Below are 24,950 nucleotides of genomic sequence, written 5' to 3' on the forward strand. Positions count from 1 at the left end.
ACAAGTGGACAAGGGGTCAAGGGGAAAAGGGGACAAGCGGATCAGGGGACAAGGGGAAAAGGGATGAGGGGAAAAGGGGACAAAGGGGCAAGTGGACAAGGGGACAAGGAGCAAGGGGACAAGGGGTCAAGGGGTACAAGGATGCAAGGGAACTAGTGGACAAGTCGACAAGGGGGAAAGAGGGCAATGGGAGGAGGAGACAAGGGGACAAGTAGTCTAGGGGATAAGAGGACCAGGGGACAAGGGGCAAGGGGACAAGGTGCAAAGGGGACAATGGGATAAGGGGAGGAGGGGACCAGAGGGCAAGGGGAAAAGGGGGCGAGGGTGAAGGGGTAACGGGACAATGGGACACGGGGACAAAGGGACAAGGGTGAAAGGGAGGAAGGGAAAGAGGGAGAAAGGGGGAAGGGGACAAGTGTGCAAGGAGAGAAGGGGATAAGGGGACAAGAGGACAAGGGGACAGTTGGACAAGGGGAGAATGGGACAAGGGGACAAGGAGGCAAGGGGACAAGGGTGCAAGGGGAGAGGGGAAAAAGGGCTCAAGGGGGCAAGGGGACAAGGGGGTAAGGGGCAAGTGGACCAGGGGACAAGGCGACACGGGGTAGAGGGGACTAGGGGACTAGGGGACAATGGGATTAGAGGTAAGGGGACAAGGGGATATGGGGACAAAGGTACAATGGGACAAGGGGACAAGAAGACAAAAGGACAAGGGGTCAAGGGGACCAGGGGTCAAGTGGGCAAATGGACAATAGGAAACGGGGCAAGGGGACAAGTTGGGAAGGAGACAAGGGTACAAGGGGGCAAGTAGACAAGAGGAAGAGGTGATAAGGAGGCAAGGGGGCAAAGTGACAAGAGGACAAGAGATCAGGGGGTCTTGGGGACAAGGGGCCTAGGGGAGAAGGGTAAAAGGGGACAAGGGGTAGAGCTGACAAGTGGCAATTGCATAAGGGGAAAAGGTCAAGCGGACAAGTGGACAAGATGACTAGGGGACAAGGGGACAAGGAGTTTAGCGGACAAGGGTACCAGGGGACAAGGGGACAAGGGACAAGGGGACAAGGATAGAGGGGTCAAGGGGACAATGGGACAAGGGGACAAGGGGATAAGGGGCCTAAGGGAGGAAGGGGACATGGGGACAAGGGGTCAAGGGGACAAGGGGACAAGGGGATAAGGGGCAAGTGGTCAGGGGGACTAGGGGACTAGGGGCCAAGGGGACAAGAGAGCAAGGGGACAAGAGGGCAAGTGGACAAGGGTGCAAGGGGACAAGGGCTCAAGGAGGCAAGGTTACAAGGGGGCAAGGATAGAAGTGGAAAAGGGGACAAGGAGACAAGGAACAAGGGGACAAAGGGCCTAGGGATGAAGGGACAAGGGTACTAGGGGACAAGGGGACAAGGCGACAATGGGACAAGGGGACAAGTAGATAAGGGGCAAGTGGTCAAGGGGACAAGGGAACAAGGGGACAAGAGGAACATGTGACAAGGGGACAAGTGGTCAAGGGGACAAGGAGACTAGGGGACAAGGGGACAAGAGGTAAGGGGCAAGGGGACAATGGGACAAGGGGACAAGAGGACAAAGGGACAAGGGGACAAGGGGGAAGTGCACAAGGGGACAATGGGAAAAGGGGCAAGGGGACAAGGGGCCAAGAGGGTAAGCGGACAACAGGAGAAGCCGACAAGGGGGCAAGGGGGCAAAGGGACAATGGGACAATGGGAAAGGTGGTTAAGGCGCAAAGGGGACATGGGGAAAAGGGGATGAGGGGGCAAGTCGACAATGAGTGAAGAGGACAACGGGACAAGGGGACAAGGGAACGAGGGGTCAGGAGGACAAGGGGCCTAGAGGAGATGAGTACAAGAGGACAAGGTGTCAAGCTGACAAGGGGACAATGGGATAAGGGGCTAAGGGTCAAGGGGACAAAGGCACAAGTGGAATGGATGACTAGGGGACTAGGGGACTACAGGACAAGGGGACATGGGGACAAGGGGCAAGGGGGCAAACGGACAAGGGGTCAAATGGTCAAGGGGACTGGAGGACATGGGGACAAGAAGACAAAGGGACAAGTGGACAAGTGGACAAGGGGTCAAGGGGAAAAAGGACAAGGGGATTAGGGGTAAGTGGTCAAGGGGACAAGGGGTCAAGGGGACAAGGGGACAGGGGAAAAGGGGTCAAGAGGAAAAGGGGACAAGGGGATAAGGGGCAAGAGGTCAAGGGGAAGGGGGAACAAGGGGAAAAGGGGACAAAGAACAAGGGGCTAGGGGTCAAGGGGCAAGGGGACTAGGGGACAAGGGGACAAGGGGAAAAGGGATGAAGGGAAAAGGGGACAAAGGGGCAAGTGGACAAGGGGACAAGGACCAAGGGAACAAGGGGACAAGGGGTACAAGGGGGCAAGGGAACAAGGGGACAAGTCGACAAGGGGGCAAAGGGAGATGGAGAAAAGGGGACAAGTAGTCAAGGGGATAAGAGGACCAGGGGACAAGGGGGCAAGGGGACAAGGTGGCAAGGGGACAATGGGATAAGAGGAGGAGGGGACAAGGGGGCAAGTGGAAAAGGGAGCAAGGGGAGAAGGGGTAACGGGAAAACGGGGACACGGGGACAAGGGGACAAGGGGAGAAAGGGAGAAAGGGAAAGAGGGAGAAAGGTGGAAGGGGACAAGGGTGCAAGGAGAGAAGGGGATAAGGGGACAAGAGGACAAGGGGACAGTGGAAAAAAAGGAGAATGGGACAAGGGGACAAGGAGGCAAGGGGACAAGGGGGCAAGAAGAGAGTGGGAAAAGGGCTCCAGGGGGCAAGAGGACAAGGGGGCAAGGAGAGAAGTGGAAAAGGGGACAAGGATCAAGGGGTTAAGGGGCCTAGGGGTGAAGAGACATGGGTACAAGGGTTGAGGGGACAAGTGTTTAATGGGACAAGGGAACAAGAGGCAAGTTGACCAGGGGACAAGGGGACAAAGGGTAGAAGGGACAAGGGGACTAGGGGACAATGGGACAAGAGGACAAGAGGACAAAGGGGCAAGGGGTCAATGGGACAAGGGGACAATGGGACAAGGGGACAAGAGGACAATGGGACAAGGGGACAAGGGGGCGAGTGGACAAGGGGACAATGGGAAAGGGGCAAGGGGACAAGGGGCCAAGAAGGCAAGGGGACAACAGAGGAAGGCGACAAGGGGGGCAAGGTGGCAAAGGGACAATGGGACAATGGGACAGGTGGTCAAGGCGAAAAGGGGACAAGGGGGCAAGTTGAGAAGTGGAGAAGGGGACAACGGGACCAGGGGACAAGGGGACAAGGGAACAACGGGTTAGGAGGACTAGGGGCCTAGAGGAGAAGGGTACAAGGGGACAAATGGTCAAGCTGACAAGGGGACAATGGGATAAGGGGCAAAGGGTCAAGTGGACAAGATGACAAGTGGACAAGATGACTAGGGGACTAGTGGACAAAGGGAGAAGGGGACAAGGGGACTAGGGGCCTAAGGGGGGAAGGAACAAAGGGACAAGGGGTCAAGGGGACAAGGGGAAAAAGGAATAAGGGGCAAGTGGTCAAGGGGACAAGGGAACAAGGGCCCAAACGGACAAAAGGGCAAGGGGACAAGGGGGCAAGGGGAGAAGGAGAAAAGGGGACAAGGAAGTAGGGGCATAGGGAAGAAGGGGACAAGGGTTAAAAAGGACAAGGGGACAAGGCAACAAGGGGACAAGGGGTAAAGAGGACAAGGGGACCAGGGGATAAGGGGTAAGTGGTCAAGGGGACAAGGGTACAAGGGGGAAGGGGACAAGGGGACAAGGTGACAAGGGGGCAAGGAACTAAAGGGACAAGGGGTCAAATGGTCAAGGGGACTGGAGGACATGGGGACAAGAAGACAAGGGAACAAGGGGGCAAGGGGACAAGGAGGCAAGGGGAGAAGGGGCCTAGGGTCGTAGCGGACAAGTGGACAAGTGGACAAGGGGCAAGGGGAAAAGGGGACAAGGGGATAAGGGGTAAGTGGTCAAGGGGACAAGGGGTAAAGGGGACAAGGGGACAGGGGAAAAGGGGTCAAGGGGAAAAGGGGACAAGGGAATAAGGGGCAAGAGGTCAAGGGGATGGGGGAACAAGAGGACAAGGAGACAAAGGGACAAGGGGTTAGGGGTCAAGGGGCAAGGGGACTAGGGGACAAGGGGTTAAGGGGGCAAAGGGACAAGGGGACAAGTGGTCAAGGGGACAAGGGGGAAAGATGACAAGGGGGCAAGGGGAGAAGTGCACAAGGGGGCAAGGGGACAAGGGGGAAAGGGGACAAGGGGGCAAGGAGAGAAATGGACAAGGGGACGAGGGGACAAGGGGGGAAGGGGAAAAGGGAAACGGGACAAGCGGACACGGGGACAAGGGGACAAGGGATATGGGGTGAAAGGGAGTAGGGGAGAAAGGGATAAGGGGGAATGAAATAAAAGGAAGGAGGTTTACGGGGAGAAAAGGAGAAAAGGATAAGGGGATAAAGGGGGAAGGGGATAAAAGGATAACGGAATAAAGGGAGATAGGGGTAAAGGGATAAAGTGAGAAAGGAGGAAAGGGAGATAGGGAGAAATGGATAAAAGGGATATAGGGATAGGGGAATAAGGGAATAAGGGGAGAAATGGAGAAAGGCAAAGATGGAGAAAGGGGGAAGGGGGGAGAGGAATAAGGGGACAAGGGGATAAGGGGACAAGAGGACAAGGGGACAGTGGGACAAGGGTTGAAGGGGACAAGGGGACAAGGAGACAAGGGGGCAAGGGGAAAAGGGGGCAAGGGGAGAGGGGGGCAAGGGTTCAAGGGGGCAAGGGGACAAGGGGGCAAGGAGAGAAGTGAAAAGAGGACAAGGGGACAAGGAGCAAGGGTACCAGGGGCCTAGGGATGATGGGACAAGGGTACAAGGAGACAAGGGGACAAGGCGACAAGGAGACAAGGGGAAAAGTAGATAAGGGGCAAGTGGTCAAGGGGACAAGGGAACAAAGGGACAGTGGATCAGGGGACAAGGGGAGAAGTGGTCAAGGGGACAAGGGGACTAGGGGACAAGGGGACAAGGGGACAATGGGACAAGGGGACAAGAGGACAATGGGACAAGGGGACAAGGGGACAAGGGGGCGAGTGGACAAGGGGACAATGGGAAAAGGGGCAAGGGGACAAGGGGCCAAGAGGGCAAGCGGACAACAGGGGACCGCGACAGGGGGGCAAGGTGGCAAAGGGACAATGGGACAATGGGACAGGTGGTCAAGGCGAAAAGGGGACAAGGGGGCAAGTTGACAAGTGGAGAAGGGGACAATGGGACCAGGGGACAAGAGGACAAGGGAACAAGGGGTCAGGAGGACTAGGGGCCTAGAAGAGAAGAGTACAAGGGGACAAATGGTCAAGCTGACAAGGGGACAATGGGATAAGGGGCAAAGGGTCAAGTGGACAAGGTGACAAGTGGACAAGATGACTAGGAGACTAGGGAACAAGGGGACATGGGGAAAAGGGGAAAGGGGACAAGGGGACAAGTGTCAAGGGGGCATTGAGACAAGGGGACATTGGGACAATGTGTCATTTGACAAGGGGCCAAGGGGCAAGCGGAGAATGGGAGAATGGGAGGAGGGGAGAAGGGGAGAAGGGAACAAGGGGACAAGGGGCCTAAGGGGGGAAGGGGACATTGGGACAAGGGGTCAAGGGGACAAGGGGACAAACGAATAAGGGGCAAGTGGTCAAGGGGACAAGGGAACAAGGGGCCAAACGGACAAAAGGGGAAATGGGCAAGGGGGCAAGTGGAGAAGGAGAAAAGGGGACAAGGAGGTAGGGGCCTAAGGGAGAAGGGGACAAGGGTTAAAAAGGACAAGGGGACAAGGCAACAAGTGGACAAGGGGTCAAGAGGACAAGGGGACAAGGAGACAAGGGGACCAGGGGACCAGGGGATAAGGGGAAAGTGTTCAAGGGGACAAGAAAACAAGGGGACAAGGGGCCAAGGGGTCAAGAGGAGAAGGATACCAGGGGACAAGCGTAAAGGGGACAATGGGTGAGGGGAAAATGGAACAAGGGGGCAAGTGGACAAAAGGACAAGGGGGCAAGTGGACAAGGGGACAAGGGGACAAGGCGCAAGGGGATTAGGGGACATGGGTACAAGGGGGAAGTGGGCAAGTGGACAAGTGGACAAGGGGGCAAGTGGACAAGGGGACAAGGGGACAAGGCGCAAGGGGATAAGGGGACAAGGGTACAAGGGGGAAGGGGACAAGGGGACAAGGTGACAAGGGGGCAAGGGGTCAAAGGGACAAGGGGTCAAATGGTCAAGGGGACTGTAGGACATGGGGACAAGAAGACAAGGGAACAAGGGGGCAAGGGGACAAGGGGGCAAGTGGAGAAGGGGCCTAGGGGTGAAGCGGACATGTGGACAAGGGGTCAAGGGGAAAAGGGGACAAGGGGATAAGGGACAAGGGGAAAAGGGATGAGGGGAAAAGGGGACAAAGGGGCAAGTGGACAAGGGGACAAGGAGCAAGGGGACAAGGGGTCAAGGGGTACAAGGTGGCAAGGGAACTAGGGGACAAGTCGACAAGGGGGAAAGGGGGCAATGGGAGGAGGAGACAAGGGGACAAGTAGTCAAGGGGATAAGAGGACCAAGGGACAAGGGGCAAGGGGACAAGGTGCAAAGGGGACAATGGGATATGGGGAGGAGGGGACCAGGGGGCAAGGGGAAAAGGGGGCGAGGGTGAAGGGGTAACGGGACAATGGGACACGGGGACAAAAGGACAAGGGGAGAAAGGGAGGAAGGGAAAGAGGGAGAAAGGGGGAAGGGGACAAGTGTGAAGGGAGAGAAGGGGATAAGGGGACAAGAGGACAAGGGGACAGTTGGACAAGGGGAGAATGGGACAAGGGGACAAGGAGGCAAGGGGACAAGGGTGCAAGGGGAGAGGGGGAAAAGGGCTCAAGGGGGCAAGGGGACAAGGGGGCAAGGGGCAAGTGGACCAGGGTACAAGGCGACACGGGGTAGAGGGGACAAGGGGACTAGGGGACAATGGGACAAGAGGTAAGGGGACAAGGGGATATGGGGACAAGGGTACAACGGGACAAGGGGACAAGAAGACAAAAGGACAAGGGGTCAAGGGGACAAGGGGTCAAGTGGACAAATGTACAATAGTAAATGGGGCAAGGGGACAAGTTGGGAAGGAGACAAGGGTACAAGGGGGCAAGTAGACAAGAGGAGAAGGTGATAAGGAGGCAAGAGGGCAAAGTGACAAGAGGACAAGAGATCAGGGGGTCTTGGGGACAAGGGGCTAGGCGAGAAGGGTAAAAGGGGACAAAGGTTCAAGCTGACAAGGGGCAATTGGATAAGGGGAAAAGGTCAAGCGGACAAGTGGACAAGATGACTAGGGGACAAGGGGAAAAGGGGTTTAGCGGACAAGGGTACCAGGGGACAAAGTGGACAAGGGACAAGGGGACAAGGAGAGAGGGGTCAAGGGGACAATGGGACAAGGGGACAAGGGGATAAGGGGCCTAAGGGAGGAAGGGGACATGGGGACAAGGGGTCAAGGGGACAAGGGGATAAGGGGCAAGTGGTCAGGGGGACTAGGGGACAAGGGGCCAAGGGGACAAGAGAGCAAGGGGACAAGAGGGCAAGTGGACAAGGGTGCAAGGGGAGTAGGGGTAAAGGGGACAAGGGGACAGGGGGCCAAGAGGAGATGGGGACAAGGGTTACAAGGGGACAAGGGGAAAAGGCGACAAGGGGACATGGGGTCAAGGGGACAAGGGGACAAGGGGACAACGGGACAACGGGCCAAGCGGTCAATGGGACAAGGGGACCAGGGGACAAGGGGACAAGTGGACAAGGAGACAAGGGGACAAGGCGCAAGGGGGAAAGGGGAGAAGGGGAAACGGGACAAGCGGACACGGGGTCAAGGCGAAAAGGGGACAAGGGGACAAGGGGGCAAGGGGCAAGGGGAGAAGGGGACAACGGGACTAGGGGACAAGGGAACAAGGGGTTAGGAAGACAAGGGGCCTAGAGGAGAAGGGAACAAGGGGTGAAGGAGTCAAGCTGACAAGGGGACAATGGGATAAGGGGCAAAGGGTCAAGTGGACAAGGGGACAAGTTGACAAGATGACTAGGGGACTAGAGGACAAGGGGACATGGGGACAAGGGGCAAGGGGACAAGGGGACAAGGGTCAAGGGTCAAGGGGACAATGGGACAAGGGGACATTGGGACAAGGGGACATTGGACAAGGGGCCAAGAGGCAAGGGGAGAAGGGGAGAATGGGAGGAGGGGAGAAGGGGAGAAGGGGGGAAGCGGACAAGGGTGCAAGGAGAGAAGGGCAAAAGGAGACAAGGGGACAAAGGATTAAGGGGCAAGTGGTCAAGGGGACAACGGGCCAAACGGACAAAAGGGCAAGGGGACAAGCGGAAGAGGGGTGAAGGAGAAAAGGGGACAAGGGGACAAGGGTAAAAGGGGACAAGAGGACAAGGCGACAAGGGGACAAGGGGTCAAGAGGACGAGGGGACAAGGGGACTAGGGGATAAGGGGCAATTGGTCAAGGGGACAAGGGAGCAAGGGGACAAGGAAACAAGGGGACAAGGGGCCAAGGGGACAAAGGGACAAGGGGAAAACGGGACAAGAGGACAAGGGGGCAAGGGAACAAGGGGGCAAGGGGAGAGGGGGACAAGGGTTCAAGGAGGTAAGGTGACAAGGGGGCAAGGAGAGAAGTGGAAAAGGGGACAAGGAGACAAGGAGCAAGGGGACAAGGGGCCTAGGGAGGAAGGGACAAGGGTACTAGGAGAGAAGGGGACAAGGCGACAATGGGACAAGTAGATAAGGGGCAAGTGGTCAAGGGGACAAGGGAACAAGGGGACAAGAGGAACATGTGACAAGGGGACAAGTGGTCAAGGGGACAAGGGGACTAGGGGACAAGAAGACAAAAGGTAAGGGGACAAGGGGACAATTGGACAAGGGGACAAGAGGACAAAGGGACATGGGGACAAGGGGGAAGTGCACAAGGGGACAATGGGAAAAGGGGCAAGGGGACAAGGGGCCAAGAGGGCAAGCGGACAACAGGAGAAGGCGACAAGGGGGCAAGGGGGCAAAGGGACAATGGGACAATGGGAAAGGTTGTTAAGGCGAAAAGGGGACATGGGGAAAAGAGGACAAGGGGGCAAGGGGACAAGGAGTGAAGAGGACAACTGGACAAGGGGACAAGGGAACGAGGGGTCAGGAGGACAAGGGTCCTAGAGGAGATGAGTACAAGAGGACAAGGTTTCAAGCTGACAAAGGGACAATGGGATAAGGGGCAAAGGGTCAAGGGGACAAAGGGACAGGTGGACAAGATGACTAGGGGACTAGAGGACAAGGGGACATGGGGACAAGGGGCAAGGGGACAAGGGGATAAGGGTCAGAGGACAATGGGACAAGGGGACATTGGGACAAGGAGACATTTGACAATGGGCCAAGAAGACAAGGGGACAATTTACAAAGGGACAAGGGGCAAGGGGAGAAGGGGAGAAGGGGAGAATGGGAGAAGGGGAAAAGGGGGGAAGCGGACAAGGTTGCACGGAGAGAAGGGGAAAAGGGGACAAGGGTACAAGGAGCCTAAGGGGGGAAGGGGACATGGGGGCAAGGGGTCAAGGGGACAAGGGGACAAAGGGATAAGGGGCAAGTGGTCAAGGGGACGAGGGAACAAGGGGCCAAAGGGACTAGATAGCGAGGGCACAAGGGGGCAACAGGAGAAGGAGGAACGGGACAAGGGGACAACGGGACAAGGAGCCTAGGGAAGAAGGGGACAAGGGTACAATGGGACATGGGACAAGGCGACAAGGGGACAAGGGGTCAAGGGGACAAGGGGACAAATGGTAAGGGGCAAGTGGTCAAGGGGACAAGGGAACTAGGGGACAAGTGAACAAGGGGACCCGGGGCCAAGGGGTCAAGGGGATAGGGGACCAGGGGACAAGGGTACAAGGGGTAAAGGGGTGAGGGGAAAATGGGACAAGGGGGCAAGTGGACAAGTGGACAAGGGGGCAAGTGGACAAGGGGACAAGGGGACAAGGCGCAAGGGGATAAGGGGACCAGGGTACAAGGGGGCAAGGGGACAAGGGGACAAGGTGACAAGGGGGCAAGGGGGCAAAGGGACAAGGGGACAAAATGTCAAGGGGACTGGAGGACATGGGGACAAAGGGGCAAGGGGACAAGGGGGCGAGGGGACAAGGGGGCAAGTGGAGAAGGGGCCTGGGGTGAAGGGGACAAGTAGACAAATGGACAAGGGGTCAAGGGGAAAAGGGGACAAAGGAATAAGGGGTAAGTGGTCAAGGGGAAGGGGAACAAGGGGAGAAGGGGACAAAGGGACAAGGGGCTAGGGGTCAAGGGGCAAGGGGAAAAGGGATGAGGGAAAAAGGGGACAAAGGGGCAAATGGACAAGAGGACAAGGGGCAAGGGGACAAGGGGACAAGGGGTACAAGAGGGCAAGATAATAAGGGGACAAGTCAACAAGGGGGCAAGGGGGCAAAGGGAGAAGGGGACAAGGGGACAAGTAGTCAAGGGTTTAATGTGACGAGGGCAAAAGGGGGCAAGGGGACAATGTGGCAAAGGGACTATGGGATAATGGGAGGAGGGGACAAGGGGACACGGGGACATGGGGACAAGGGGAGAAAGGGAAAAAGGGAAAGAGGGAGAAAGGGGGAAGGGGACAAGGGTGCAAGGAGAGAAGGAGATAAGGGGACAAGAAGACAAGGGGACAGTGGGATAAGGGGAGAATGGGACAAGGGGACAATGGGCAATAGGACAAGGGGGCAAGGGGAGAGAAGGAAAAGGGCTCAAGGGGGCTAAGGGACAAGGGGGCAAGGAGAGAAGTGGAAAAGGGGACAAGCGGAAAAGGAGCAAGGGGTTAAGGGGCCTAGGGGTGAAGGGACATTGGTACAAGGGGTAAGGGGACATGATGACAAGGCGACAAGGCGACAAGGAGATAAAGGGGAGGTGGTCAATGGGACAAGGGAACAAGGGGCATGTGGACCAGGGGACAAGGGGACAGGGGGTAGAGGGGACAATGGAACTAGGGGACATTAGGACAAAGGGTAAGGGGACAAGTGGACAAGTGTGCAATGGGACAAGCGGACAAGAGGATAAGGGACAAGGGGTCAAGGGGCAAGGGGGGAGTGGACAAATGGAAAATGGGAAAATGGGCAAGGGGACAAGGGGGAATGAGGAAAAGGGTACAAGGGGGTAAGGGGAGAAGGGGAGAAGGGGACAAGGGGGCAAAGTGACAAGGGGACAAGTGGACAAGGGGAAGGGAGATCAAGGGGTCATGGGGACAAGGGGCCTAGGGGAGAAGGGTAAAAGGGGAAAAGGTGTCAAGCTGAGAAGGGGCAATGAGATAAGGGGCAAAGGGTCAGGGAACAAGTGGACAAGACTACTAGGGGACAAGGGGACAAGGGGTCTAGCGGACAAGTGGACCAGGGGACAAGGGGACAAGGGACAAGGGGACAAGGGGACTACGGGAGAGGGGTCAACGAGACAATGGGACAAGGGGACAAGGAGCCTAAGGGAGGAAGGGGACATGGGGACAGGGGATCAAGGGGACAAGGGGATAAGGGGCAAGTGGTCAAGGGGACTAGGGGACAAGGGACAAGGGGACAAAAGGGCAAGGGGACAATGGGGCAAGGGGAGAAGGGGACAAGGGGACAAAGGGCAAGGGGAGATGGGGACAAGGGTTACAAGGGGACAAGGGGAAAAGGCGACAAGGGGACATGGGGTCAAGGGGACAAGGGGACAACGGGCCAAGGAATCAATGGGGCAAGGGGACCAGGGGAGAAGGGGACAAGGGTCAAGGGGACATTGGGACAAGGGGACATTTTACAAGGGCAAGGGGAGAAGGGGAGAATGGGAGGAGGGGAGAAGGGGAGAATGGGGGAAGCGGACAAGGGTGCAAGGAAAGAAGGGGAAAAGGAGACAAGGGGACCAGGGGCCTAAGGGGGGAAGGAGACATGGGGACAAGGGGTCAAGGGGAAAAGGGGACAAAAGATTAAGGGGCAACTGGTCAAGGGGTCAAGGGGCCAAACGGATAAAAGGGCAATTGGACAAGGGGACAAGGGGTGAAGGAGAAAAGGGGACAAGGGGACAAGGGTAAAAGGGGACAAGGGGACAAGGCGACAAGGGGACAAGGGGTCAAGAGGACAAGGGGACAAGGGGACAAGAGTTAAGGGGCAATTGGTCAAGGGGACAAGGGAGCAAGGGGACAAGGGGACAAGGAAACAAGGGGACAAGGGGCCAAGGGGACAAGGGGACAAGGGGAGAAGGGGACAAGAGGACAAGGGGGCAAGGGGACAAGGGGGCAAGGGGAGAGGGGGACAAGGGCTCAAGGAGGCAAGGAGACAAGGGGGCAAGGAGAGAAGTGGAAAAGGGGACAAGGAGACAAGGAGCAAAGGGACAAGGGGCCTAGGGATGAAGGGACAAGGGTACAAGGAGACAAGGGGACAAGGCGACAAGGGGACAAGGGGACAAGTAGATAAGGGGGCAAGGGGCAAAGGGACAAGGGGACAAATGGTCAAGGGGACTGGAGGACATGGGGACAAAGGGGCAAGGGGACAAGGGGGCGAGGGGACAAGGGGGCAAGTGGAGAAGGGGCCTGGGGTGAAGGGGACAAGTAGACAAATGGACAAAGGGTCAAGGGGAAAAGGGGACAAGGGGATAAGGGGTATGTGGTCAAGGGGACAAGCGGTCAAGGGGACAAAGGGAAAGGGGGACAAGGGGTCAAGGGGAAAAGGGGGCAAGGGGATAAGGTAAAGGGGTCAAGGGGAAGGGGGAACAAGGGGACAAGGGGACAAAGGGACAAGGGGCTAGGGGTCAAGGGGCAAGGGGACCAGGGAACTAGGGGAGAAGGGGAAAAGGGATGAGGGAAAAAAGGGACATAGGGGCAAGTGGACAAGTGGACAAGGGGCAAGGGGACAAGGGGACAAGGGGTACAAGGGGGCAAGGCAACAAGGGGACAAGTTAACAAGGGGCAAGGGGGCAAAGGGAGAAGGGGACAAGGGGACAAGTAGTCAAGGGGATAAGGTGACCAGGGCAAAAGGGGCAAAGGGGACAAAGTGGCAAAGGGACTATGGGATATTGGGAGGAGGGGACAAGGGGGCAAGGGGAAAAGGGGGCAAGGGGAGAATGGAAAACGGGACAAGGGGACGCGGAGACAAGGGGACAAGGGGAGAAAAGGAAAGAGGGAGAAAGGGGGAAGGGGACAAGGGTGCAAGGAGAGAAGGGGATATGGGGACAAGAGTACAAGGGGACAGTGGGACAAGGGGAGAAGGGGACAAGGAAACAAGGAGGCAAGGGGACAAGGGGGCAATGGGAGAGGGGGACAAGGGCTCAAGGGGGCAAGGGGACAAGGGGGCAAGGAGATAAGTGGAAAAGCGGACAAGGGGACAAGGGGACAAGGAGCAAGGGGACAAGGGGCCTAGGGGTGAAGGGACAAGGGTATTAGGGGACAAGGGGGCAAGGGGACAAGGCGACAAGGGGACAAAGTGATAAGGGGCAAGTGGTCAAATGGACAAGGGAACAATGGGCAAGTGGACCAGGGGACAAGGCGACAAGGGGACATGGGGTAGAGGGGAAAAGGGGACTAGGGGATAAGGGGACAAGAGGTAAGGGGACAAGGGGACAGGGGGACAAGGGTACTATGGGACAAGGGTACAAGAGGACAAAAGGACAAGGGGTCAAGGGGAGAAGGGGGCAAGTGGACAAGGGGACATTTGGAAAAGGGGCAAGGGGACAAGGGGACAAAGGGACAAGGGTACAAGAGGGCAAGGGGACAAGGGGAGGAGGTGACAAGGGGGCAAGGGGGCAAAGGGACAAGGGTACAAGTGGACAGGGGGTCAAGACGAAAAGGGGACAAGGGGGCAAGGGGACAATTGGATGAGGGGACAACGGGACAAGGGGACAAGAGGACAAGGGGACAAGGTAACAAGGGGTCATGGGGACAAGGGGCCTAGGGGAGAAGGGTAAAATGGGACAAGGTGTGAAGCTGACAGGGGGCAATGGGATAAGGGGCAAAGGGTTAAGGGGACAAGGGGACAAGATGGCTAGGGAACAAGGGGAAAACGGGTTTAGCGGACAAGGGGACCAGGGGACAAGGGGACAAGGGACAAGGGGAGAGGGATCTAGGGGACAATGGGACAAGGGGACGAGGGGACAAGGGGCCTAAGTGGGGAAGGGGACAAGGGGTCAAGGGAACAAGGGGACTAGTGGATAAGGGGCAAGTGGTCAAGGGGACTAGGGAACAAGGGGCCAAGGGGACAAGAGGGCAAGGGGACAAGTTGACAAGGGGCCTAGGGGAGATGGGGACAAGGGTTACAACGGGACAAGGGGACAAGGCGATGAGGGGACATGGGATCAAGGGGACAAGGGGATAAGGGGCAAGTGGTCAAGGGGCCAAGGGAACAAGGGGACAAGGGGACAAGGGGACAACGGGCCAAGGGGTCAAGGGGACAAGGGGACCAGGGGACAAGGGGGCAAGTGGACAAGGGGACAAGGGGACAAGGCGCAAGGGAACAAGGTGACAAGGGTACAAGGGGGCAAGGGGACAAGGGGACAAGATGACAAGGGGGCAAGGGGACAAAGGGACAAGGGGAGAAGCCATCATGGGGACAGGGGGACAAGGGGACAAGGGGGCAAGGGGACTAAGGGGCAAGGAGAGAAGGGGCTTAGGGGTGAAGGGGAGAAGAGGGACAAGGGGTCAAGGGGAAAGGGGACAAAGGAATAAAGGGCAAGTGGACAAGGGGGCAAGGGGACAAGGGGTCAAGGGGACAAGGGGACAGGGGTCAAGGGGAAAAGGGGACAAGGGGACAAGTGGATAAGGGGAAAGTGGTCAAGGGGACAAGGGAACAAGGGGACAAGTGGACAAGTGGACTAGGGGCCAAGGGGTCAAGGGAACAAGGGGACCAGGGGACAAGAAGGCAAGGGTAAAAGTGGTTAGGGGAAAAGGGGACAAAAGGGCAAGTGTACAAGGGGACAAGGGGCAAGGGGACAAGGGGACAAGGGTACAAGGGGGCAAGGGGACAAGGGGACAAGGGGACATGGGGTAGAGGGGAAAAGGGGACTAGGGGATAAGGGGACAAGAGGTAAGGGGACAAGGGGACAGGGGGACAAGGGTACTATGGGACAAGGGTACAAGAGGACAAAAGGACAAGGGGTCAAGGGGAGAAGGGGGCAAGTGGACAAGGGGACATTTGGAAAAGGGGCAAGGGGACAAGGGGACAAAGGGACAAGGGTAGAAGAGGGCAAGGGGACAAGGGGAGGAGGTGACAAGGGGGCAAGGGGGCAAAGGGACAAGGGTACAAGTGGACAGGGGGTCAAGACGAAAAGGGGACAAGGGGACAAGGGGGCAAGGGGACAATTGGATGAGGGGACAACGGGACAAGGGGACAAGAGGACAAGGGGACAAGGTAACAAGGGGTCATGGGGACAAGGGGCCTAGGGGAGAAGGGTAAAATGGGACAAGGTGTGAAGCTGACAAGGGGCAATGGGATAAGGGGCAAAGAGTTAAGGGGACAAGGGGACAAGATGGCTAGGGGACAAGGGGAAAACGGGTTTAGCGGACAAGGGGACCAGGGGACAAGGGGACAAGGGACAAGGGGAGAGGGATCTAGGGGACAATGGGACAAGGGGACGAGGGGACAAGGGGCCTAAGGGGGGAAGGGGACAAGGGGTCAAGGGAACAAGGGGACTAGTGGATAAGGGGCAAGTGGTCAAGGGGACTAGGGAACAAGGGGCCAAGGGGACAAGAGGGCAAGGGGACAAGTTGACAAGGGGCCTAGGGGAGATGGGGACAAGGGTTACAACGGGACAAGGGGACAAGGCGATGAGGGGACATGGGATCAAGGGGACATGGGGATAAGGGGCAAGTGGTCAAGGGGCCAAGGGAACAAGGGGACAAGGGGACAACGGGCCAAGGGGTCAAGGGGACAAGGGGACCAGGGGACAAGGGGGCAAGTGGACAAGGGGACAAGGGGACAAGGCGCAAGGGAACAAGGTGACAAGGGTACAAGGGGGCAAGGGGACAAGGGGACAAGATGACAAGGGGGCAAGGGGACCAAGGGACAAGGGGAGAAGTCATCATGGGGACAGGGGGACAAGGGGACAAGGGGGCAAGGGGACAAAGGGGCAAGGAGAGAAGGGGCTTAGGGGTGAAGGGGAGAAGGGGGACAAGGGGTCAAGGGGAAAGGGGACAAAGGGATAAAGGGCAAGTGGACAAGGGGGCAAGGGGACAAGGGGTCAAGGGGACAAGGGGACAGGGGTCAAGGGGAAAAGGGGACAAGGGGACAAGTGGATAAGGGGAAAGTGGTCAAGGGGACAAGGGAACAAGGGGACAAGTGGACAAGTGGACTAGGGGCCAAGGGGTCAAGGGAACAAGGGGACCAGGGGACAAGAAGGCAAGGGGAAAAGTGGTTAGGGGAAAAGGGGACAAAGGGGCAAGTGTACAAGGGGACAAGGGGCAAGGGGACAAGGGGACAAGGGTACAAGGGGGCAAGGGGACAAGGGGACAAGTCCACAAGGGGGCAAGGGTGCAAAGGGACAAGGGGATAAGGGGACAAGAAGTCAAGGGCCGTTTTCCAATCCACGTAGTATGCACTCATTCCCTTGATCCCTTTCTCCCTTGCTTCCTGTTCCCTTACTAATGCTCTACTGGCGCCATAAAGTGTGAGCGGAAATAATGCGAACTATTGGCTGTAACGAAATGTGACGCACGGGGTAGTGTTAGAATATCTGGTGGTTGATTTAAGAATCAATTTCACCTTTATACTTATATTTTTGCATGCGAAGAGCAAGAATTCACAATGCCGATATAATAAAACGTAGAAGAGCTCACATAATAAACACAAAATTACTTAAAACTCCAGTTTCTAGATTTCTGAGTTTTCGATTGCCGCCATTTTGACGTCCACTTCCTACGAGGGGAAGGGAGCGAGGGAGCATCCACGTTCCCTTGTTCACTTACCCTTCGTTCCCTTGCGCCCTCAACCGATTGGATCCACCCTTGCTGTCGTCACATCCGCAAGTTGACGATCGAAAAGTGCACGAAGGGTGAATAATTGCGAATTGGAAAACGGCCAAGGGGACAGGGGGACCAGGGGACAAGGGGGCAAGGGGAGAAGGGGGCAAGGGAACAAGGAGACAAGGGGTCGAGGGGACAACGGGGCAAGGGGATAAGGGGGCAGGGGGAGAAAGGGTAACGGGACAAGGGGACACGGGGACAAGGGGACAAGGGATAAGGAGTGAAAGGGAGTAGGGGAGAAAGGGACAAGGGTTAAAACAAAAACAAAAACAAAAACATAAACAATAACTAAAACAAAAACAAATAAAAACCAAAGCAAAAAATAACTATAACGAAGAAAAAAATAATAATGAGAAAAATAATGACAAATACGAAGACAATATCAATGACAAAAACAAAGACAAAAATAAAGGCAAGAACAAAAACGATGACAAAGAAAAAACCAATGACAAAAACAATAACAAAAATAATGACAAAAAAAATAACAAAGACAAAAACAAAAACAAAGACAAAGACAAAACAATGCCATTATCAAACACTATAACAAAGACAAAAACAATAAGATAAGCAAAGACAACATCCAAAACAAATTGCGGGTGACTCCCTTAAAAGTTATCACCGTGGCTAGTCCCGGTAAATTAAAAAAAATTCATCAAAAACAAAAACCGAGACAACATCAAAGACAATATCAAAGACAATAACAAAGACAATAACAATGAAAAAAATAACAATAACAATGAAAAAACAAAGACAAAAACAAAAAGAAAAAAAAACAAAGACAATATCATAAACAAATTCAAAGTCAATAACTGAGAAAATAAAAAAGATAATAACAAAGGTTATATCAAAAAGTCAAAAACAAAAAATAACAATGACAATAGCAATAACAATAAAATGACAAAAACAAAGACAAAGAAAAAAAAACAAAAACAAAGACAACAACAAAGACCAAAAATAAGTAAAAGACAAAGACAAAAACATAAAAAAGCAAAGATAATATAAAAAAAACAAAGAAAATATCAGAGACAATAACAAAGACAAAAACAGAACAAAAAAAGACAAAAATATACACAATATCAAACCATATAAAAGACAATAACACAGGAAATAAAAAAGATAATAACAAAGGCAGAAACAATGACAAAAACAATGAAAAACAACAAAGACAATGGAAAGTACAAATACAAAGACAAAAACATAAACAATAACAAAAACAAAAAAAAACGAAAAAAAATACATATAACGAAGAAAAATATAACAATGAGGAAAACAAAGACAAATACAAAGACAATAACAACTACAAAAATAAAGACAAAATAAAAGACAAAAACAAAGAAAAAAAATAACAAAAACGATGACAAAGAATAAACCAATGACAAAAACAATAACAAAAACAATAACCAAAACAAAAAAATTACAATGACAAAAACAACGACAAAATCAATGACAAAAACAATGAAAGAAACATTTACAAAAAGAATGACAAGAAAATGACAAAATGAAAAACAAAAACAAAGAAAAAAAGAAAGAATAAATAAATGACAAAAACAATGACAAAAAGAATAACAATAAAATGACAAAAAGAATAACAATAAAATGACAAAAAAAGACAAACAAAATTAAAGACAAAAACAAAGACAAAATCAATGACAAAAACAAAGACAAAAACATATAAAAACCAAAAACAAAGACAAAAACAATTCCAAAAAAGCATTAACACAGACAAAAACAAGGACAAAAACGAAGGCAAAAACAAAGACAAAATATATAAAAAACAAACACAAAAGAATGAATAAAACAGAGACAAAAACAGATACAAAAACAAAGACAAAGAAAAAAAAAACAATGACATAAATGAAGAAAATAACAAAGTCAAAAACAAAAAGAAAAGCAAAGAAAATATCAAAGAAAAAAACAGAGAATATCAAAGACAATATCAAAGACAATAACAAAGACATTAACAAAGACAATAACCATGAAAAAACACTGACAATAACAATGAAAAAAACAAAGACAATACCAATGACAAAAACAAAGATAAAAAACAAAGAAAGAAAAAAGACAAAAAAATACAAAAATAAGACAAAAACGATGACAAAAACCATGAAAAAAACAAAGACAAAAACAAAAACTTAAACATAAACAACAACAAAACAAAAACCAAAACAAACAATAAAAATGACGAAGACAGAAAAAAACAATGACAAAAACAATGACGTAAACAAAAAAAAACGAAAACAAAAACAAAAGCAAAAACAAAAACAAAAACAAAACATAAACATAAACATACACATAAACATTAACATTAACATTACCATAAACATAAACATAAACATACACATAAACACAACCATAAACATAAACTAAAACAACAACATAAATATTAAAAAAAAACAAAAACAAAACCAAAAACAAAAACAAAAGCAAAAAAATTACAAAAACGAAGACAAAGAAAAAAAACAAAAACACAAACAAATTCATAAACATAAAAAAATACATAAACAAAAACAAAAAAATAATAAAAACGAATAAAAAAAACAATAACATATACAACGACAATAACAAAAACAATGATAAAAACAAGGAGAATAAAACTGACAAAAACAGAGACGAAGACAAAGACAAAACAATGCCATTATCAAATACTATTACAAAGACAAATACAATAAGATAAGCAGACAATATCAAAAACAAAAAAAAGACAACATCAAAGACAATATCAAAGACAATATCATAAACAATATCAAAGACAATAATTGAGAAAATAAAAAAGATAATAACAAAGGTTAAATCAAAAACTCAAAAACAAAAAAAAACAATGACAATAGCAATAACAATAAAATGACAGAAACAGAATAAATTTTAAAAAAACAAAAACAAAGACAAAAACAAAGACCAAAATTAAGTAAAAGGCAAATACAAAAAACAAAAAGAAAAACAAAGACAATATAAAAAACAAAGACAATATCAAAGACAATAACAAAGACAATAACATAGACTATAACAGAAAAAAAAAGACAAAAATATACACAATATCTAGCAATATAAATGACAATAACAAAGGATATAAAAAAGATAATAACAAAGGCAAAAACAATGACAATAACAATGAAAAAAACAAAGACAATAGAAATGACAAATACAAAGACAAAAACTAAAACAAAAACAAAAAAAAAACAAAAACAAAAACATAAACAATAACTAAAACAAAAACAAAAAAAAAAACAGAACAAAAAATAACAATGAGAAAAACAATGACAAATACGAAGACAATATCAATGACAAAAACAAAGACAAAAAAAAAGACAAGAACAAAAACGATGACAAATAAAAAACCAATGACAAAAACAATAACAAAAACAATGACAAAAACAAAAAAAAATAACAATGATAAAAACAAAGACAAAGACAAAAACAATGACATAAACAAACAAAATAACAAAGACAAAAACAAAGACAAAAACAATAGGAAAAGCAAAGACAATATCAAAGTAAAATAAAAGACAATATAAAAGACAATATTAAAGACAATGTCAAAGACAATTACAAACACAAAAAGAAAGACAATAACAATGAAAAAAAAATAACAAAAAATTTGACAAAAACAAAGATAAAAACAAAAAAAAAACAAAAAAAGGACAATATCATAAACAATAACTAAGACAATAAAAAGACAGACAAGAACAAAGACAAAAATTAGGACAATAACAAAGACAAAAACAAAAAGGAAAGCAAAAACAATAACAAAGACAAAAACAAAGACAATATCAAAGACATTAACAAATACTATAAGAATGACAAAAACAATGACAATAAAATGACAAAAACAAATAAAAACAAAAACAAAGACAAAAACAAGCTCAAAAAAGGACAAAAACAAAGACAAAAACAAATCAAAGACAATATAAAGACAAAATATAGACAATATCAAACAATATAAAAGACAATAACACAGGAAATAAAAAAGATAATAACAAAGGCAGAAACAATGACAATAACAATGAAAAACAACAAAGGCAATAGAAATGACAAATACAAAGACAAAAACAAAAACAAAAAAAAACAAAAACAAAAACAAAAACAAAAAAAAACCGAAACAAAAAATATATATATCGAAGAAAAAAATAACAATGACAAAAACAACGACAAAGACAAAGACAAAAACAATGACATAAACAAACAAAATAACAAAGACAAAAACAAAGACAAAAACAATAAGAAAAGCAAAGACAATATCAAAGACAAAAACAAAGATTCCATCAAAGACAATATTAAAGACATTTTCAAAGACAAACACAAAGACAAAAAGAAAGACAATAACAATGAAAAAAAAATAACAATAACAATGACAAAAACAAACACAAAAACAAAAAACAAAAACAAAAACAAAGACAATATCATTAACAATATCAAAGACAATAACTAAGACAATAAAAAAGACGGACAAAAACAAAGACAAAAACAAGGACAATAACAAAGACAAAAACAAAGGCAAAAACAAAAAGAAAAGCAAAAACAATTATAAAGACAAAAACGAAGACATAATCAAAGACAATATCAAAGACAATATCAAAGATATTAACAAAGACAATAACAAAGACTATAACAATGACAAAAACAATGACAATAACATAACAAAAAAAAAAGAAAAACAAATTAAAGACAAAAACAGGCACAAAAAAGGACAAAAACAAAGACAAAAACAAAAGCAAAGATAATATAAAGACAAAAAATAAGACAATATCAAAGACTAAAACAAAGACAATAACAGAACAAATAAAGACAAAAATAAAGACAATATCAAACAATATCAAACAAAATAACAAAGACAGTAAAAATGATTATAACAAACGCAATAACAATGACAATAACGAAGACCAAAACTAAGACAATAGAAATGACAAAAACAAAGACAAGAACAAAAACAAAAAACGAAAAGAAAAAAATGACATAAACAAAAAAAAGGACAAAAACAAAGACAATTACTAAGACAAAAATAAAGCCAAAAACGGAAGAAAAAAACAAAGACAATAACAATGACAAAGTAAAGACAAATACAAAGAGAAAAACATTGACAAAAAAAGCAAAAACAATGAAAAAACAATGAAAAAAAAATGACAAAAACAATGATAAAGACAAAAACAATTACATAAATAAAGACATTAAGAAACACAAAGACAAAGACAAAAACAAAAGAAAAGCAAAGACAATATAAAGACAAAAACAGAGAAAATCAAAGACAATATCAAAGACAATAACAAAGACAACATCAAGACAAAAACGAAGACAAAGACAAAGAAAAAAAAACGACAAGAACAAAAACGATGACAAAGAAAAAAAAACCAATGACAAAAATAATAACAAAAACAATAACAGAAACAAAAACAAAGACAAAGATAAAAACAATGACATAAATGAAGAAAATAACAAAGTCAAAAACAAAGACAAAAACAAAAAGGAAAGCAAAGAAAATATCAAAGACAAAAACAAAGACAATATCAAAGACAATATCAAAAACAATAACAAAGACAATAACCATGAAAAAACAATGACAATAACGATGAAAAAAACAAAGACAATACCAATGACAAAAACAAAGACAAAAAAAGACAAAAAAAAGACAAAAACGATGACAAAAACAAAGACAAAAACAAAAACTTAAACATTAACATAAACATAAACAACAGCAAATCAAAAACAAAAACAAAAACAACAAATAACAGTGACGTTGGCATAGAAAAAAAAACAATGACAAAAACAATGATAAAAACAATGACATAAATATAAAAAAGACAAAAAAAAACGAAAAATAAAACAAAAGCAAAAACAAAAACAAAAACATAACATACACATTAACATGAACATTAATATTAACATAAACATAAACTTACACATAAACGCAAACATAAACAGAAACAAAAACAACAACATATTCATAAAAAAAAAAACAAAAAAAAACCAAAAGCAAAAAAAAACGAAGACAAAGAAAAAAAACAAAACCACAAACAAAATCATAAACATAAACGAAAAGGAAAACAAAAACGAAAAAAAAAACAAAAACATAAACAAAAAAAATTAACAAAAAAAAAACAAAAACGAATGATAAATACAAAGACAATAACAATGAAAAAGCAAAGACAAAAAAAAAGAAAAACTGACAAAAAACAAAAACAATGAAAAAAACTATGACAAAAAGAATGACAAAAACAATGACAAAAACAAAGACAAAAACGGTGTCAAAAACAAATAAAAAAATGAAGGCAAAAAAAACAAAGAAAATCAGAGACAAAAACGAAGAAAAAACAAAGACAATAACAAAGATAAAAACGAAGACAAAAACAAAGACAAAAACAAAGACAATATGAAAGTAAAAAACAAAAAAAGAAAAAAACGGAAAGGAAACAAAAAAAAAATACAAAAACGAAAACAAAAAAACAAAAACAAAAAGAGACAAAAACTAAAACTAAAACAATAACTAAGACAATAAAAAAGACGATAACATAGATTATATCAAAAAGACAAGAACAAAAAAAATAACAGTGACAAAACAATAACAATAATATGACAAAAACAAAGAAAAACAAAAAAAAATAAAGAAAAAAACAAAAAGAAAATCAAAGAAAATATAAAGGTAAAAACAAAGATAATATCAAAGATAATATCGAAGACAATAACAAAGACAATAACAGAACAAAAAAAGAAAAAAATAAAGACAATACCAAACAATATCAAAAACAATAACAAAGACAATAAAAAAGATAATAACAAAGGCAATAACAATGACAAAAACAAAGACAATAGAAATGACAAAAACTAAGACAAAAACAAAAAACAAAAACAAAAACAATGACAAAAACAAAAAAAAGACAAAAACAAAGACAATATCAAAGACAAAAATAAGGACAAAACAAAGACAAAAACAAAGAAAAAATAATAGACAAAAAAAGACAAAAACAATGACAAAGTAAAGACAAAAACAAAGAGAAAAACATTGACAAAAAAATGAAATAAACAATGACAGTAAGAATGACAAAAAAAATGACAAAGACAAAAACAATAACATAAATAAAGACATTAAGAAAGGCAAGAACAATGAAAAAAAAGAAAAGCAAAGACAATATCTAAGACAATAACAAAGAGAATATCAAAGACAATATCCAACACAATATCAAAGACAATAACAAAGACAACAGCAAAGACAAAAACAAAGACAAAAACGAAGACAAAAACAAAGACAAAAAAAACCAAGACATAAACAAAAACATAAACATATACATAAAGACATAAACAAAAACAAAAAAATAACAAAAACGAAGAAAAAAACAAAGAGAAAAACAATGGCAAATACAAGGACAATAACAATGACAAAAAAATATTAAAAACAATGACAAAAACAAAGATAACAACAGTGACAAAAAGAAAGACGAAGACAAAGACAATGACAAAAACATAAACATAAACAAACACAAAAACAAAAAAAAAAGATAACAATGACTAAGACAGAAAAACACAATGACAAAAACAAAAACATAAACATAAACAAAATCGAAAACATGAAAAAAACAATAACAAAAACAAAAACAATTATAAACATAAACCAAAACAAAAACAAAATCATAATCATAAACATTAACATAATCGAAAACAAAAACAAAAAAAAAAAACAAAAACATAACAAAAATGAAGAAAAAAAAACGATGAGAAAAACAATGACAAATACAATGACAAATACAATGACAAAACCAAAGGCAAAAACAAAGTCTGAAACAAAGACAAGAACAAAAACGAAGACAAACACAAAGATAAAGACAAAAACAATGACATAGACAAACACAATAACAACGACAAAAACAATAAGAAAAGCAAAGACAATATCAAAGACAAGAACAAAGACAACATCAAAGACAATATCAAAGACAATATCAAAGACAATAATAAATAACAAGGACATTAACAATGAAAAAAATAACAATAACA

At 46.5% G+C, this 24,950-nt stretch overlaps 1 protein-coding gene across 1 annotated transcript; it reads left to right on the forward strand.

Moving 5' to 3' along the window:
• The first annotated feature begins 12,370 nt into the window (after window positions 1-12,370).
• LOC124154650 (S-antigen protein-like) lies at window positions 12,371-13,324 on the forward strand. The gene is made up of 2 exons (XM_046528747.1): window positions 12,371-12,559; window positions 12,770-13,324. Exons 1-2 carry the CDS (start codon window positions 12,371-12,373, stop codon window positions 13,322-13,324), a joined length of 744 nt encoding a protein of 247 aa, XP_046384703.1.
• Window positions 13,325-24,950: the final 11,626 nt, after the last annotated feature.

The sequence above is a fragment of the Ischnura elegans genome, chromosome 1 (assembly GCF_921293095.1).
Source record: "Ischnura elegans chromosome 1, ioIscEleg1.1, whole genome shotgun sequence".
NCBI classification, from domain to species: Eukaryota; Metazoa; Arthropoda; class Insecta; order Odonata; family Coenagrionidae; genus Ischnura; species Ischnura elegans.

Bases quoted from the DNA above. Each gene is read 5' to 3' on its own strand.
- LOC124154650 (XM_046528747.1), top strand. From the start codon at position 12,371: ATGAAGGGACAAGGGTACAAGGAGACAAGGGGACAAGGCGACAAGGGG. The intron at 12,560-12,769 runs GTGAAGGGGACA...ACAAGGGGCTAG, and splicing joins AAGTGGAGAAGGGGCCTGGG to GGGTCAAGGGGCAAGGGGAC.